This window comes from Ammospiza caudacuta, chromosome 30 (genome assembly GCF_027887145.1).
Source record: "Ammospiza caudacuta isolate bAmmCau1 chromosome 30, bAmmCau1.pri, whole genome shotgun sequence".
NCBI classification, from domain to species: Eukaryota; Metazoa; Chordata; class Aves; order Passeriformes; family Passerellidae; genus Ammospiza; species Ammospiza caudacuta.
In genome coordinates, this window is record NC_080622.1 from 3,961,530 (window position 1) to 3,979,269 (window position 17,740).

General features: G+C 47.7%; 1 protein-coding gene across 3 annotated transcripts in view; it reads left to right on the forward strand.

The window, feature by feature from the left end:
* Nucleotides 1–17,740, forward strand: part of DCAF8 (DDB1 and CUL4 associated factor 8) — a 33,530-nt gene that overhangs the window by 13,335 nt on the left and 2,455 nt on the right. For all 3 annotated transcript variants that reach the window (XM_058821581.1, XM_058821582.1, XM_058821583.1), the window contains 8 exons: nucleotides 191–285; nucleotides 2,151–2,261; nucleotides 3,305–3,377; nucleotides 3,648–3,705; nucleotides 5,153–5,260; nucleotides 9,803–9,933; nucleotides 12,443–12,562; nucleotides 17,421–17,537. In XM_058821581.1, the coding sequence (XP_058677564.1) occupies nucleotides 191–285; nucleotides 2,151–2,261; nucleotides 3,305–3,377; nucleotides 3,648–3,705; nucleotides 5,153–5,260; nucleotides 9,803–9,933; nucleotides 12,443–12,562; nucleotides 17,421–17,537 (813 nt within the window). The remainder of the gene's footprint in view (nucleotides 1–190; nucleotides 286–2,150; nucleotides 2,262–3,304; nucleotides 3,378–3,647; nucleotides 3,706–5,152; nucleotides 5,261–9,802; nucleotides 9,934–12,442; nucleotides 12,563–17,420; nucleotides 17,538–17,740) is intronic.

Consider the following 17,740-nt stretch of genomic DNA (forward strand, 5'->3'; position numbering starts at 1 on the left):
TTTCCCACTTTTTGGGTGCAATTCAGACCCTTGGCTGTATTGTTGTCCCCATGACATCACCCATATGACATCACTGCAGTTCAGAGCAGGAATTTCCAAACCTGGGGTTTTTCCACGTGGAAATTCCTGGTTTTGGGGATTTTTGGGAATTATTCTCACTGGTTTTTTCCCTTTTGTCCCCCAATCCCAGCTGGCGCTGGAGCCGGATTCGCCCTGCACGTTCCTGTCTGCGGGGGAGGACGCCGTGGTCTTCACCATCGACCTGCGGCAGGACCGGCCCGCCTCGTGAGTGAGGGGAAAATTGGGAATTCTGAGGGGAAAATGGGGAATTCTGAGGGGAAAAGAGGGAATTCTGAGCGGGAAATGGGAATCCTGTGGGAAAAAATGGGGATTTGAGGTGGGAAGTGGGGATTCGATCGACCTGCGGCAGGACCAGCCTGCCTTGTGAGTGAGGGGAAAAGTGGGAATTCTGAGGGGAAAATTGGGAATTCTGAGGGGAAAAGTGGGAATTCTGAGCGGGAAATGGGAATCCTGTGGGAAAAAATGGGGATTTGAGGTGGGAAGTGGGGATTCAATTGACCTGTGGCAGGACCAGCCTGCCTTGTGAGTGAGGGGAAAAGTGGGAATTCTGAGGGGCAAATTTGGAATTCTGAGGGGAAAATCAGGAATTCTGGGTGAGAAATGGGAATTCTGTGGGGGAAAAGGGTATTTGGGGTGGGAAATGGAGATTCCATTGGTCTGAAGTAGGATCGGCCTGCCTTACAAGTGACCAGAAAATTGGGAATTCTGAGGGGAGAATTGGGAATTGTGAGGGAAAATTTGAGAATTCTGAGGGGAAAGATGGGAATTCTGTGCAGGAAATGGAGAATTCTAGGTGGGAAATGGTGAATTCTGGGCAGGAAATGAGAAGAAGTGGGTTTTGGGGAAAAATCAGGGTTTTTTGGGGAAATCAGGGATTTTTTGGGAAATCAGGTTATTTTTGTGGGGAAAACAGGTTGGGTGTTTTTTGAAAATTGAGATTTTTGCAGGAAAATTTGATATGTTTTGTGGGAACATTAATATTTTTGGGGGAAAAATGGATTTTTTTAGAAAATTAATTTTTTAGGGGGGAGAATAAATTAACTTTTTTTGGGGGGAAAGCACATTGGTGTTTTGGGAAAAAACACTGTTTTCTGAGGAAAAACCTTTTTTTTTGAGGAAAATCAGGGACTTTTGGGCAAAACCTGATTATTTTTAGAGGGAAAATCAGTGTTTTTTTGTGGGAAAAGCAGGGATTTTTTCAAGGAAAAGCAGTTTTTCTGTCTCCCTGTGTTTTTCCAAGCCTCTGGGCTGTCATTCTGGAGGCTGATCCAGCCCAAATCCCGGGGTTTCATAACCAGGACGAGCCCTTTAATCCCTGATCCCTCCGGAATCCGCGGCTGGAGCTGATCCCAACCCCCTCCCTGGGCTGGATCCCTCTGGAATTCTCACCCTGGCAGAGCCAATCTCAAATTTTCCCTCATGGAATGCCCCAAATTCCCTCAAATCCCAGCTGTTTTCAGGGATTTTTTGGGGAAAATGGGGTTTTTTTGAGGGAAAAAATGGGGATTTTGGGGGAAAATTTGGCATCTTGGGGGGAACGATGGGGATTTTAGTGGGGGGAGGAAAATGAGAATTGTGTCAGGAAAATGGGGGATTTTTTTGAGAAATGGGAATTTGGTAGGGGAAACAGATGGGATTTGGGAAATAGCAGGTGGAGTTTGGGGAAAAATCTGGTGGTTTTTTGGGAAATCACATTTTCCTTGGGAATTCTCAGCCCCCTCCCTGTCCTTTGGGCTGGATCCCTTTGGAATTCTCACCCTGGTGGAGCCAAACCTGAATATTTCCCTCCTGGAATGCCCCCAATTCCCACAAATCCCGGCTGTTTTTAGGGGAAAACTCCCCCAAATCCCATTTTCCTTTTGGGAATTCTCTCCGTGTGGATTTTTCCTTGGGAAATTCCCAAGCTCAGGATCATTCCCTACCCTCATTGCCCAAATCCTGCTGATTTTGGGGGATTTTTTTTCCACAGGGAATGACCACTACTGGTTTGGGCTGGGACTGAGGGCGATTGGGGCTGGGATTTGGGGGAATTTGGGTGGATTTTGTCTGATCCCGAGGATTTTTCCCAGGAAATTGGTGGTGACAAAGGAGAAGGAGAAGAAGGTCGGGCTCTACACCATCTTTGTCAACCCTGCCAACACCTCCCAATTCGCTGTGGGCGGCCGTGACCAGTTTGTGAGGTGGGGCCAAACTGGGAGCACTGGGAGAGCTCAAATCCTGGGATTTCCCATCCCAAATCCAAGGATTTCCCATCCCAAATCCATGATTTCCCCTGCCCAATTTCCCTTTTTCGAATCCAACTTTTGCCCTCCCCAAATCCATGGTTTCCCTGTCCCAAATCAGGGGCCAGGACCAGTTTGGGAGGTGAGGCCAAACTGGGAGCACTGGGAGATCCCAAATCCAGGGATTTCCCATCCCAAATCCAGGAATTTCCCATCCCAAATCCAGGGATTTCTAATCCCAAACCCAGGGATTTCCCTTCCAAAATCCAGGGATTTCCCATCCCAAATCCAGGAATTTCCCATCCCAAATCCAGGGATTTCTAATCCCAAATCCAGGAATTTCCCATCCCAAATCCAGGGATTTCTAATCCCAAATCCAGGGATTTCCCATCCCAAATCCAGGAATTTCCCTTCCAAAATCCAGGAATTTCCAATCCCAAATCCAAGGATTCCCAAACCTGCCTCTTTCCCTTCCCAAATCCCCAATTTTTCCTTCCCAAATCCCCAATTTTTCCTTCCCAAATCCGAGACTGGAAGCAACACAGAATTCCAGGGAGTTTTAGGATGGAATCTTGGACATGGGAATGTTTTTTTTCTGCCCCAAATCCCCAGGGAATTTTAGGATGGAATTTTGGCCACGGGAACATCATTCCTGCCCTAAATCCCAGTGGAATTTTAGGATGGAATTTGGGGCATGGGATTGTTTTTTTTCTGCCCTAAATCCCCAGGGAATTTTAGGATGGAATTTTGGGTGTGAGAACAACATTCCTTCATAAAACCCCCAGGGAATTTCAGGATGGAATTTTGGCCGTGGGAATGTTTTTCCTGCCCTAAATCCCCAGGGAATTTCAGGATGGAATTTTGCCTGTGGGAACATAATTTCTGTCCCAAATCTGAGCCTATCCTGGCACAAAAATCCCTGGGAATTTCAGGATGGAATTTTGAGCCCTGGGATCTCGGAATGGGAATTTTTAAATTTTTTTTTTCCCTGATTCCTGCAGGATTTATGATCAGAGGAAAATCGATGAGAACGAGAACAACGGAGTCCTGAAGAAGTTCTGCCCCCACCACCTGGTACTGGGGATACTGGGAGGGAACTGGGAAGGCACTGGGAGCACTGGGATCACCCCAGAGCAATCCCATGGGAAATCTTCCTGAAAAACCCTTCAGGAAGAGGCAAAAAACCTCCCAGAAATCTTTATTTTTGTTGGTTTTTTTGCCCTTCAATCCCAATTTTCTGCCTCCTTAAATCCTCATCTGGGGGTTTAACACTCAGAATTCCCAGGAAAAGGGGCTGGATCTGAGCTTTTTCCCACTTTTTCCTACTTTTTCCCACTTTTCCAGGTGAACTGTGAGTCCAAAGCCAACATCACCTGCCTGGTCTACAGCCATGATGGCTCAGGTGAGTCCAGGTGGGAATTTATGGAGTTCTGGAGGGTCCCACTCCCTCAAACCCCCTCATTTCCCACCAAAAAAAAATCAGCTTTCCCAAAAAATACCCATTTTCCTAAAAACCCACCTGTTTAGCTTCAAACAAACACCTCTTCCCCCCAGAAAATGGACTTTCCCCCAAAATTCCATGTTTTCCAAAATAAAAATCATTTTCCCCCCCAAAAAAACCTCTTGAGCTCCAGACCCTCCTGTTTTACCCAATTTTCCTCTTGTTTTACCCAATTTTCCTCCCATTTTCCCATTTCTTTCCTTTTTTTCCCATTTTTTTCCCTGTTTTTTCTCCATTTTCCTGCTGGTTTTTCCCTTTCCCCATTTTCCCCATTCTCCTCCTGTTTTTTCCCCATCTTCCCACTGCTTTTTTCCCATTTTCCTGCTGTTTTTCCCCTTTTCCTCATTTTCCCTGCTGCTTTTCCCCATTCCTCCCCTCCATTTTCTCGATTTTCCTCCTGTTTATTCCCATTTCCCCTCATGTTTATTCCCATTTCCCCCCATTTATTCCCATTTTCCCATGTTTTTCTCAATTTCCCCCCATTTATTCCCATTCCTCCCTTGTTTTTATTCCCCTTTCCCCTCATGTTTTTTCCAATTTCCCCCCATTTATTCCCATTTCCCCTCATGTTTATTCCCTTTTCTCTGTGTTTTTCCCCATTTCCCCTCATGTTTATTCCCATTCCCTCCTGGTTTTTTCCCAATTTCCTTGTGTTTATTCCCATTTCTCTGTGGTTTTTCCCATCTTTCCCCCATTTATTCCCGTTTTCCCCTCATGTTTATTCCCATTTTCCCCTCATGTTTATTCCCATTTCCCCTCATTTATTCCTGATTCCCCCCATTATTCCCATTTCCCTTCATGTTTATTCCCATTTCTCTGTGTTTATTCCCATTTCCCCCCATTTATTCCCATTCTCCCCATTTTTTCCCCAATTTCTCCCATTTATTCCCATTTCCCCCTCATGTTTATTCCCATTTCCTGTGTTTATTCCCATTTTCTGTATTTATTCCCATCTTCCCCCTGTTTATTCCCATTATTTCCCCTTGTGTTTATTCCCAATTTCCCTGTTTATTCCCATTTCCCCCTGTTTATTCCTGATTTCCCCCCTGTGTTTATTCCCATTCCTCCCTGTTTTTATCCCAATTTCCCTTGTCTGTTTATTCCCATTTTTCTGCGTTTTTCCCAATTTCCCTCTGTGTTTCTTCTCATTTTTCCATGTTTTTACCCCAATTTCCCCTCATGTTTTATTCCCATTCCCTCCCTGGTTTTTTTCCCAATTTCCCCCCGTTTTTTCCCCAATTTCCCCTCGGTGTTTATTCCCATTTTTCTGTGTTTATTCCCATTTTTCTGTGTTTATTCCCATTTTTCTGTGTTTATTCCCATTTTTCCCAATTTCCCCCCATTTCAGAGCTTTTGGCCTCGTACAACGATGAGGACATTTACCTGTTCGACTCCTCGCACAGCGACGGCGCGCAGTACACGCGGCGCTACAAGGGCCACCGCAACAACGCCACGGGTAACCCCCAAATCACCCCCAAATCACCCCAAAAACAGCCCCAAATCCATCCCAAATCACCCCAAAACCAGCCCTAAAACAGCCCCAAATCACCCCAAAAATATCCCAAAACCAGCCCCAAAACCAGCCCTAAACCAGCGCAGTACACGCGGCGCTACAAGGGCCACCGTAACAGCGCCATGGGTAATGCCTACAAATCCACCCCAAATCCACCCCAAATCACCCCAAAAAACAGCCCCAAATCCAGCCCCAAATCCATCCCAAATCACCCCAAAACCAGCCCCAAATCCATCCCAAATCCATCCCAAATTACCCTAAAAATATCCCAAAACCAGCCCCAAAACCAGCCCTAAAGCAGCGCAGTACACGCGGCGCTACAAGGGCCACCGCAACAACGCCACGGGTAACCCCCAAATCACCCCCAAATCACCCCAAAACCAGCCTCAAATCACCCCCAAATCCATCCCAAATCACCCCAAAACCAGCCCTAAAACAGCCCCAAATCACCCCAAAAATATCCCAAAACCAGCCCCAAAACCATCCCTAAACCAGCGCAGTACACGCGGCGCTACAATGGCCACCACAACAACGCCACGGGTCACTCCCAAATCACCCCAAAAACAGCCCCAAATCACCCCCAAATCCATCCCAAATCACCCCAGAAACAGCCCCAAATCCATCCCAAATCCATCCTAAATTACCCTAAAAATATCCCAAAACCATCCCCAAAACCAGCCCTAAACCAGCGCAGTACACGCGGCACTGCAACAACGCCACGAGTAACCCCCAAATCACCTCCAAATCCACTCCAAAACAGTCCCAAATCACCCCAAAACCAGCCCCAAATCCATCCCAAATCACCCCAAAACCAGCCCTAAAACAGCCCCAAATCACCCCAAAAATATCCCAAAACCAGCCCCAAAACCATCCCTAAACCAGCGCAGTACACGCGGCGCTACAAGGGCCACCGTAACAGCGCCATGGGTAATGCCTACAAATCCACCCCAAATCCACCCCAAATCACCCCAAAAAACAGCCCCAAATCCAGCCCCAAATCCATCCCAAATCACCCCAAAACCAGCCCCAAATCCATCCCAAATCCATCCTAAATTACCCTAAAAATATCCCAAAACCAGCCCCAAAACCAACCCTAAACCAGCGCAGTACACACGGCGCTACAAGGGCCACCGCAACAACGCCACGGGTAACCCCCAAATCACCCCCAAATCACCCCAAAACCAGCCTCAAATCACCCCCAAATCCATCCCAAATCACCCCAAAACCAGCCCTAAAACAGCCCCAAATCACCCCAAAAATATCCCAAAACCAGCCCCAAAACCATCCCTAAACCAGCGCAGTACACGCGGCGCTACAAGGGCCACCACAACAACGCCACGGGTCACTCCCAAATCACCCCAAAAACAGCCCCAAATCACCCCCAAATCCATCCCAAATCACCCCAGAAACAGCCCCAAATCCATCCCAAATCCATCCTAAATTACCCTGAAAATATCCCAAAACCATCCCCAAAACCAGCCCTAAACCAGCGCAGTACACGCAGCACTGCAACAACGCCACGAGTAACCCCCAAATCACCTCCAAATCCACTCCAAAACAGTCCCAAATCACCCCAAAACCAGCCCCAAATCCATCCCAAATCACCCCAAAACCAGCCCTAAAACAGCCCCAAATCACCCCAAAAATATCCCAAAACCAGCCCCAAAACCAGCCCTAAACCAGCGCAGTACACGCGGCGCTACAAGGGCCACCGTAACAGCGCCATGGGTAATGCCTACAAATCCACCCCAAATCCACCCCAAATCACCCCAAAAAACAGCCCCAAATCACCCCCAAATCCATCCCAAATCCATCCTAAATTACCCTAAAAATATCCCAAAACCAGCCCCAAAACCAGCCCTAAAACAGCGCAGTACAGCCGGCACTACAAGGGCCACCACAACAACGCCACGTGTAACCCCCAAATCACCCCCAAATCCATCCCAAATCACCCCAAAACCAGCCCCAAATCCATCCTAAATTACCCAAAATATATCCCAAAACCAGCCCCAAAACCAGCCCTAAACCAGCGCAGTACACGCGGCGCTACAAGGGCCACCGCAACAACGCCACGGGTAACGCCCCAAAGCACCCCCAAATCACCCCAAAAACAGCCCCAAATCCATCCCAAATCACCCCAAAAGCAGCCCTAAAACAGCCCCAAATCACCCCAAAAATATCCCAAAACCATCCCCAAAACCAGCCCTAAAACAGCGCAGTACACGCGGCGCTACAAGGGCCACCGTAACAGCGCCATGGGTAATGCCTACAAATCCACCCCAAATCCATCCCAAATCACCCCAAAAAACAGCCCCAAATCACCCCCAAATCCATCCCAAATCCATCCTAAATTACCCTAAAAATATCCCAAAACCAGCCCCAAAACCAGCCCTAAAACAGCGCAGTACAGCCGGCACTACAAGGGCCACCACAACAACGCCACGTGTAACCCCCAAATCACCCCCAAATCCATCCCAAATCACCCCAAAACCAGCCCCAAATCCATCCTAAATTACCCAAAATATATCCCAAAACCAGCCCCAAAACCAGCCCTAAACCAGCGCAGTACACGCGGCGCTACAAGGGCCACCGCAACAACGCCACGGGTAACGCCCCAAAGCACCCCCAAATCACCCCAAAAACAGCCCCAAATCCATCCCAAATCACCCCAAAACCAGCCCTAAAACAGCCCCAAATCACCCCAAAAATATCCCAAAACCAGCCCCAAAACCAGCCCTAAAACAGCGCAGTACACGCGGCGCTACAAGGGCCACCGTAACAGCGCCACGGGTAATGCCTACAAATCCACCCCAAATCCATCCCAAATCACCCCAAAAAACACCCCCAAATCACCCCAAAACCAGCCCTAAAACAGCCCCTAATCACCCCAAAAATATCCCAACACCAGCCCCAAAACCAGCCCTAAACCAGCGCAGTACACACAGCGCTACAAGGGCCACCGCAACAACGCCACGGGTAACACCCCAAATCACCCCAAAAACAGCCCCAAATCACCCCAAAAACAGCCCCAAAACCAGCCCCAAATCCATCCCAAATCCATCCTAAATTACCCTAAAAATATCCCAAAAACAGCCCCAAAAACAGCCCCAAAACCATCCCTAAACCAGCGCAGTACGCGCGGCGCTACAAGGGCCACCGCAACAACGCCACGGGTAACCCCCAAATCACCCCAAATCCATCCCAAATCACCCCAAAACCAGCCCCAAATTCATCCCAAATCACCCCAAAACCAGCCCTAAATTACCCCCAAAACAGCCCTAAAACAGCCCAGAAACAGCCTGAAAAATCCCTAAACCCACCCCAAAATCAGCCTTCAATCAGCCCTAAAATGCCCCAAAATCAACCCTAAGTCCTTCCCCAAATTACCTCAAAATTAACCCCAAAATCAACCCTAAATCTGCCCTAAAACACCCCAAAATCAGCCCTAAATCACCCCCATATCATTCACAAATCAGCCCTAAATCTTTCCCCAAATTACCTCAAAATCAACACCAAAATCAACCCTAAAACACCCCCAAATCATTCCAAAATCAACCCTAAATCCTTCCCCAATTTACCTCAAAATTAACCCCAAAATCACCCCCAAATCAACCCTAAATCAGCCCTAAAACACCCCAAAATCAACCCTAAATGCAACCCCAAAATAGCCCAAAAATCCCCTGTGGAGATCCCTAAAAACCCTTTGGGAACAATTTCCTTGGTTTCCCAGCCAGGAATTCCACTGGAGACACCCCCCAAACCTCCCATTTTTCCTGATTTTCCCCTGATTTTTTCCCATTTCCCCCTGATTTTCCCCTGATTTTTCCCATTTTCCCCTAATTTTTTCCCATTTCCCCCTGATTTTTCCCTGATTTTTCCCATTTCCCCCTGATTTTTCCCATTTCCCCCTAATTTTTTCCCATTTCCCCCTGACTTTTTCCTGATTTTTCCCATTTTCCCCTAATTTTTTCCCATTTCCCCCTGATTTTCCCATTTCCCCCTGATTTTTCCCTGATTTTTCCCATTTTTCCTGATTTTCCCTGATTTTTTCCCATTCCCCCTGATTTTTCCCTGATTTTTCCCATTTTTCCTGATTTTCCCTGATTTTTCCCATTTCCCCCTGATTTTTCCCTGATTTTTCCCATTTTTCCTGATTTTCCCTGATTTTTTCCCATTCCCCCTGATTTTTCCCTGATTTTTCCCATTTTTCCTGATTTTCCCTGATTTTTCCCATTTCCCCCTGATTTTTCCCTGATTTTTCCCATTTTTCCTGATTTTCCCTGATTTTTCCCATTTCCCCCTGATTTTCCCTGATTTTTCCCATTTCCCCCTGATTTTCCCTGATTTTTCCCATTTCCCCCTGATTTTCCCTGATTTTTTCCCATTTTCCCTGATTTTTCCCTGATTTTTCCCATTTCCCCCTGATTTTTCCCATTTCCCCCTGATTTTCCCTGATTTTTCCCATTTCCCCCCTTTTTTTTCCAGTGAAAGGGGTGAATTTCTACGGCCCCAAGAGCGAGTTCGTGGTGAGCGGCAGCGACTGCGGCCACATTTTCCTGTGGGAAAAATCCTCCTGCCAGATCGTGCAGTTCATGGAGGGCGACAAGGGCGGCGTGGTGAGACCCCAAAAATCCCCAAATCCCCCTTTTCCCCCTGCATTCACCCCCTTTTCCCTCTGCCCTGACCCCAAAAGCAGCGGGATGGCCCCGTTCCTGTTTCCCAGGGCTCTGAGGGTGGGGCAGGATCCCAAATTTGGCCGATTCCCCGGCATCCTGGGGGATTTTTCCAGGTGTTTCCTGCAGGAAAGGGAAACTGTGCTGGGAATGGCCCCATCCTGAATTTCCTCTGCTGGCAACTCCTGATTCTCCTGCTTTGGGATGGCCAGGATAGGCCTTTTCCCTTTTGCCCTCCTTTTTTCCCTCTTTTTCCCCCTTTTTCCCCCTTTTTTCCCCCTTTTTCCCCCCTTTTTCCCCCTTTTTTTCCCCTTTTTCCCCACTTTTTTCCCCCTTTTTTCCCCCTTTTTTCCCCCTTTTTTCCCCCTTTCCCTCCCCCTTTTCCCCCCCTTTTATCCTCCTTTTTCCCCCTTTTTCCCCCTTTTTCCCCCTTTTTCCCCCTTTTCCCCCCTTTTCCCCCCTTTTTCCCCCTTTTTCCCTGCTTTTTTCCCCCTTTCCCTCCCCGTTTCCCCCCTTTTATCCTCCTTTTTCCCCCTTTTTCTCCCACTATTTTCCCCCCTCTCCCCCTTTTCTTGCCCCCTTTTCCTCCCCTTTTTCCCATTTTCTCATCTCTTTTTCCCCATTTTTTTTCCCAGGTGAGCTGCCTGGAACCTCACCCCCATTCCCAATCCCAAAATCCCCATTTTTCCCCCATTTTTCCCCAGGTAAACTGCCTGGAGCCTCACCCCCATGTTCCAAATCCCCATTTTTCCCATTTTTTCCCCATTTTTTCCAAGTGAACTGCCTGGAGCCTCACCCCCATTCCCAGTCCCATTCCCAATCCCATTCCCAATCCCTAAATTCCCAATTTTCCCCCATTTTTCCCCCCAGGTGAACTGCCTGGAGCCTCACCCCCATGTCCCAAAATCCCCATTTTTCCCATTTTTCCCATTTTTTCCCCATTTTTCCCCCCAGGTGAACTGCCTGGAGCCTCACCCCCATTCCACAAATCCCCATTTTTCCCATTTTTCCCCATTTTTTCCAAGTGAACTGCCTGGAGCCTCACCCCCATGTCCCAAAATCCCCATTTTTCCCATTTTTCCAAGTGAACTGCCTGGAGCCTCACCCCCATGTCCCAAAATCCCCATTTTTCCCATTTTCCCCCATTTTTTCCCCCCAGGTGAACTGCCTGGAGCCTCACCCCCATTCCCAAAATCCCCATTTTTTCCCATTTTCCCCCCATTTTTTCCAGGTGAACTGGCTGGAGCCTCACCCCTATGTCCCAAAATCCCCATTTTTCCCATTTTTCCAAGTGAACTGCCTGGAGCCTCACCTCCATTCCCAAAATCCCTATTTTTCCATTTTTTTCCAATTTTTTCCCCATTTTTCCCCCCAGGTGAACTGCCTGGAGCCTCACCCCCATGTCCCAAAATCCCCATTTTTCCCATTTTTTCCCCATTTTCCCCCCAGGTGAACTGCCTGGAGCCTCACCCCCATTCCCAATCCCATTCCCAACCCTGTTCCCATTCCCAAAATCCCCATTTTTCCCCCATTTTTCCCCCAGGTGAACTGCCTGGAGCCTCACCCCCATGTCCCAAAATCCCCATTTTTCCCATTTTTCCCATTTTTTCCCCATTTTTCCCCCCAGGTGAACTGCCTGGAGCCTCACCCCCATTCCACAAATCCCCATTTTTCCCATTTTTCCCCATTTTTTCCAAGTGAACTGCCTGGAGCCTCACCCCCATGTCCCAAAATCCCCATTTTTCCCATTTTCCCCCATTTTTTCCCCCCAGGTGAACTGCCTGGAGCCTCACCCCCATTCCCAAAATCCCCATTTTTTCCCATTTTCCCCCCATTTTTTCCAGGTGAACTGGCTGGAGCCTCACCCCTATGTCCCAAAATCCCCATTTTTCCCATTTTTCCAAGTGAACTGCCTGGAGCCTCACCCCCATGTCCCAAAATCCCCATTTTTCCCATTTTCCCCCATTTTTTCCCCCCAGGTGAACTGCCTGGAGCCTCACCCCCATTCCCAAAATCCCCATTTTTTCCCATTTTCCCCCCATTTTTTCCAGGTGAACTGGCTGGAGCCTCACCCCTATGTCCCAAAATCCCCATTTTTCCCATTTTTCCAAGTGAACTGCCTGGAGCCTCACCTCCATTCCCAAAATCCCTATTTTTCCATTTTTTTCCAATTTTTTCCCCATTTTTCCCCCCAGGTGAACTGCCTGGAGCCTCACCCCCATGTTCCAAAATCCCCATTTTTCCCATTTTTTCCCCATTTTCCCCCCAGGTGAACTGCCTGGAGCCTCACCCCCATTCCCAATCCCATTCCCAACCCTGTTCCCATTCCCAAAATCCCCATTTTTCCCATTTTTCCCCCATTTTTCCCCCAGGTGAACTGCCTGGAGCCTCACCCCCATGTCCCAAAATCCCCATTTTTCCCATTTTTCCCATTTTTCCCCATTTTTTCCAGGTGAACTGCCTGGAGCCCCATCCACACCTGCCCGTGCTGGCCACCAGTGGGCTGGACCACGACGTGAAGATCTGGGCGCCCACGGCCGAGGCGCCCACGGAGCTGCGCGGCCTCAAGGAGGTGAGGGGGGCAGAACTGGGATATTCCTGGGATATTCCTGGGATTTTCATGGGATTTTCATGGGATTTTCATGGGATTCCCAGGGAGTCTGACCTGGGATTTTCATGGAATATAACCCAGGATTTCCATGGAATATATCCCAGGATTTCTGTGGAATGTGACCCAGGTTTTCCGTGGAATCTGACTCGGGTTTTCTGTGGAATCTGACCCAGGTTTTCCGTGGAATGTGACCCAGGTTTTCCATGGAATCTGACCCCATTTTTCCATGGAATGTGATCCAGGTTTTCCATGGAATGTGACCCAGGTTTTCCGTGGAATGTGACCCAGGTTTTCCATGGAATCTGACCCCATTTTTCCATGGAATGTGATCCAGGTTTTCCATGGAATCTGACCCCATTTTTCCATGGAATATGATCCAGGTTTTCCATGGAATCTGACCCCATTTTTCCATGGAATGTGACCCAGGTTTTCCGTGGAATCTGACCCCATTTTTCCATGGAATCTGACCCAGGTTTTCCATGGAATCTGACCCCATTTTTCCATGGAATCTGACCCAGGTTTTCCATGGAATCTGACCCCATTTTTCCATGGAATGTGATCCAGGTTTTCCATGGAATCTGACCCCATTTTTCCATGGAATATGATCCAGGTTTTCCATGGAATCTGACCCCATTTTTCCATGGAATGTGATCCAGGTTTTCCATGGAATCTGACCCCATTTTTCCATGGAATGTGATCCAGGTTTTCCATGGAATCTGACCCCATTTTTCCATGGAATATGATCCAGGTTTTCCATGGAATCTGACCCCATTTTTCCATGGAATGTGACCCAGGTTTTCCGTGGAATCTGACCCCATTTTTCCATGGAATCTGACCCAGGTTTTCCATGGAATCTGACCCCATTTTTCCATGGAATCTGACCCAGGTTTTCCATGGAATCTGACCCCATTTTTCCATGGAATGTGATCCAGGTTTTCCATGGAATCTGACCCCATTTTTCCATGGAATCTGACCCAGGTTTTCCATGGAATCTGACCCCATTTTTCCATGGAATGTGATCTAGGTTTTCCATGGAATCTGACCCCATTTTTCCATGGAATATGATCCAGGTTTTCCATGGAATCTGACCCCATTTTTCCATGGAATGTGACCCAGGTTTTCCATGGAATCTGACCCCATTTTTCCATGGAATCTGACCCAGGTTTTCCATGGAATCTGACCCCATTTTTCCATGGAATATGATCCAGGTTTTCCATGGAATGTGACCCCATTTTTCCATGGAATGTGCCTGGGATTTCCATGGAATCTGACCCCATTTTTCCATGGAATATGATCCAGGTTTTCCATGGAATCTGACCCCATTTTTCCATGGAATGTGACCCAGGTTTTCCGTGGAATCTGACCCCATTTTTCCATGGAATATGATCCAGGTTTTCCATGGAATCTGACCCCATTTTTCCATGGAATATGATCCAGGTTTTCCATGGAATCTGACCCCATTTTTCCATGGAATGTGACCCAGGTTTTCCATGGAATCTGACCCCATTTTTCCATGGAATCTGACCCAGGTTTTCCATGGAATCTGACCCCATTTTTCCATGGAATGTGATCCAGGTTTTCCATGGAATCTGACCCCATTTTTCCATGGAATCTGACCCAGGTTTTCCATGGAATCTGACCCCATTTTTCCATGGAATGTGATCTAGGTTTTCCATGGAATCTGACCCCATTTTTCCATGGAATATGATCCAGGTTTTCCATGGAATCTGACCCCATTTTTCCATGGAATGTGACCCAGGTTTTCCATGGAATCTGACCCCATTTTTCCATGGAATCTGACCCAGGTTTTCCATGGAATCTGACCCCATTTTTCCATGGAATATGATCCAGGTTTTCCATGGAATGTGACCCCATTTTTCCATGGAATGTGCCTGGGATTTCCATGGAATCTGACCCCATTTTTCCATGGAATATGATCCAGGTTTTCCATGGAATCTGACCCCATTTTTCCATGGAATGTGACCCAGGTTTTCCGTGGAATCTGACCCCATTTTTCCATGGAATATGATCCAGGTTTTCCATGGAATGTGACCCCATTTTTCCATGGAATGTGCCTGGGATTTCCATGGAATCTGACCCCATTTTTCCATGGAATGTGACCCAGGTTTTCCATGGAATCTGACCCCATTTTTCCATGGAATGTGACCCAGGTTTTCCATGGAATCTGACCCCATTTTTCCATGGAATGTGACCCAGGTTTTCCATGGAATGTGACCCAGGTTTTCCATGGAATGTGCCTGGGATTTCCATGGAATGTGACCCAAATTTCCATGGAATATAACCCAGGTTTTCCATGGAATGTGACCTGGGATTTCCATGGAACCTGACCCAGAATTTCCATGGAATACAACCCAGGTTTTCCATGGGATCTGACCCAGAACTCCCATGGAATGTGGCTCAGGTTTTCCATGGAATCTGACCCAGGTTTTCCATGGAATCTGACCCCATTTTTCCATGGAATGTGACCCAGGTTTTCTGTGGAATGTGACCCCATTTTTCCATGGAATGTGACCCAGGTTTTCCGTGGAATGTGACCCAGGTTTTCCATGGAATGTGCCTGGGATTTCCATGGAATGTGACCCGGGATTTCTATAGAATGTGACCCAAGATTTCCATGGAATATAACCCAGGTTTTCCAGGGAATGTGACCTGGCATTTCCATGGAACCTGACCCAGAATTTCCATGGAATACAACCCAGGTTTTCCATGGGATCTGACCCGGGATTCCCATGGAATGTGACCCAAGATTTCCATGGAATATAACCCAGGTTTTCCATGGAATCTGACCTGGGATTTCTGTGGAATCTGACCCAGGATTCCCGTGGAATCTGACTCAGGTTTTCCATGGAATCTGACTCAGGTTTTCCATGGAATGTGACCTGAGTTTTCCATGGAGTGTAACCCGGGATTTCCATAATGTGACCCAGGTTTTCCGTGGGATCTGAGCCGGGATTTCCATGGCTTCTGACCCAGGATTCCTATGGAGTCTGACCCGGGATTGCTGTGGAATGTGACCCAGGATTTCCATGGAATGTGACATTCATTTTCCATGGAATGTGCCTGGGATTTCCATGGAATCTGACCCGGGATTTCCATGGAATATAACCCAGGTTTTCCATGGAATATGACCCAGGTTTTCCATGGAATATGACCCGGGTTTCCCATGGAGTCTGACTCAAGATTGCCATGGAATGTGACCCGGGATTCCCATGGAAAATAACCCAGGATTTCCATGGAATGTGACCCCAATTTCTATGGATTCTGACCCAGGTTTCCCATGGAATGTGACCCGAGATTTCCATGGAATATAACCCAGGTTTTCCATGGAATGTGACCCAGGATTTCCATGGAATGTTACATTGATTTTCCATGGAATGTGTCCTGGGATTCCCATGGAATCTGACCTGGGTTTTCCATGAAATATAACCCAGGTTTTCCAGGGAATCTGACCCAGGTTTCCCTTGGAATGTGCCTGGGATTTCCATGGAATATAACCCAGGTTTTCCATGGAATCTGACCTGGGTTTTCCATGAAATATAACCCAGGTTTTTCATGGAATGTGACCCGGGTTTCCCATGGAATGTGCCTGGGATTTCCATTGAATATAACCCAGGTTTTCCATGGAATGTGACCCAGGTTTTCCGTGGAATGTGACCCGGGTTTCCCATGGAATCTGACCCGGGTTTCCCATGGAATTTGACCTGGGATTTTCATGGAATATAGCCCGGGATTTCCATGGAATGTGACCTTGGATTTCCATGGAATCTGACCCAGGATTTTTATGGAATGTGACCCAGGATTCCCATGGGATATAACCCAGGATTTCCATGGGATATAACCCAGGATTCCCATGGGATACAACCCAGGATTCCCATGGGATATAACCCAGGATTTCCATGGGATATAACCCAGGATTCCCATGGGATACAACCCAGGATTCCCATGGGATATAACCCAGGATTTCCATGGGATATGGCCCAGGATTTCCATGGGATATAACCCAGGATTCCCATGGGATATAACCCAGGATTTCCATGGAATATGGCCCGGGATTTCCATAGAATGCAACCTGGGATTTTCATGGCATGTGACCTGGGATTTCCATGGAATATGACCCGGGTTTTTCTTGGAATCTGATCTGAGATTTTCATGGAATATAACCCAGGTTTTCCATGGAATGTGACCCAGGATTTCCATGGAATCTGACCTGGGTTTTCCATGGAATGTGACCCGGGATTCTCATGGAAAATAACCCAGGATTTCCATGAAATGTGACCCCAATTTCTATGGATTCTGACCCAGGTTTCCCATGGCATGTGACCTGGGATTTCCATGGAATATGACCCGGGTTTTTCTTGGAATCTGATCTGAGATTTTCATGGAATATAGCCCGGGATTTCCATGGAATATGACCCGGGTTTTTCTTGGAATCTGATCTGAGATTTTCATGGAATATAACCCGGGTTTTCCACGGAACCTGACCCAGGATTTCCATAGAGTGCGACCCAGGATTTTCATGGAATGTGACCTGGGTTATCCATGAAATGTGACCCAGGATTTTCATGGAATGTGACCTGGGATTTCCATGGAATGTGACCCAGGATTTTCATGTAATATTACCCAGGATTCCCATGGAATGTGACCCAGGATTCCCATGGAATATGCCTGAGATTTTCATGCAATCCAACCCCGTTTTTCCACGTAATCCAACCAGAGATTCCCATGGAACACAACCCAAGATTTCCATGCAAATTCACCCCATTTTCCCATGCAATTTAACCCTTTCTCCCCCTGCCAGGTGATCAAGAAGAACAAGGTGGAGCGGGACGAGGACAGCCTGCACCACACGGACATGTTTGACAGCCACATGCTCTGGTTCCTCATGCACCACCTGCGCCAGCGCCGCCACCACCGGGTACCACCTGCTCCTCTTCTGCTCCTGCACCTCTGCTCCAGCTTTCCCCTCCTTTTTCCCACTTTTCCCTCCTTTTTCCCACTTCTTCCTGCTTTTCCCATTCCTGACCCCATTCCCCCATTCCTGCCCCATTTCCCCCATTCCTAACCCTATTCCTGACCCCATTTCTGACCCCATTTCCCCATTTCTCACCCCATTATTTC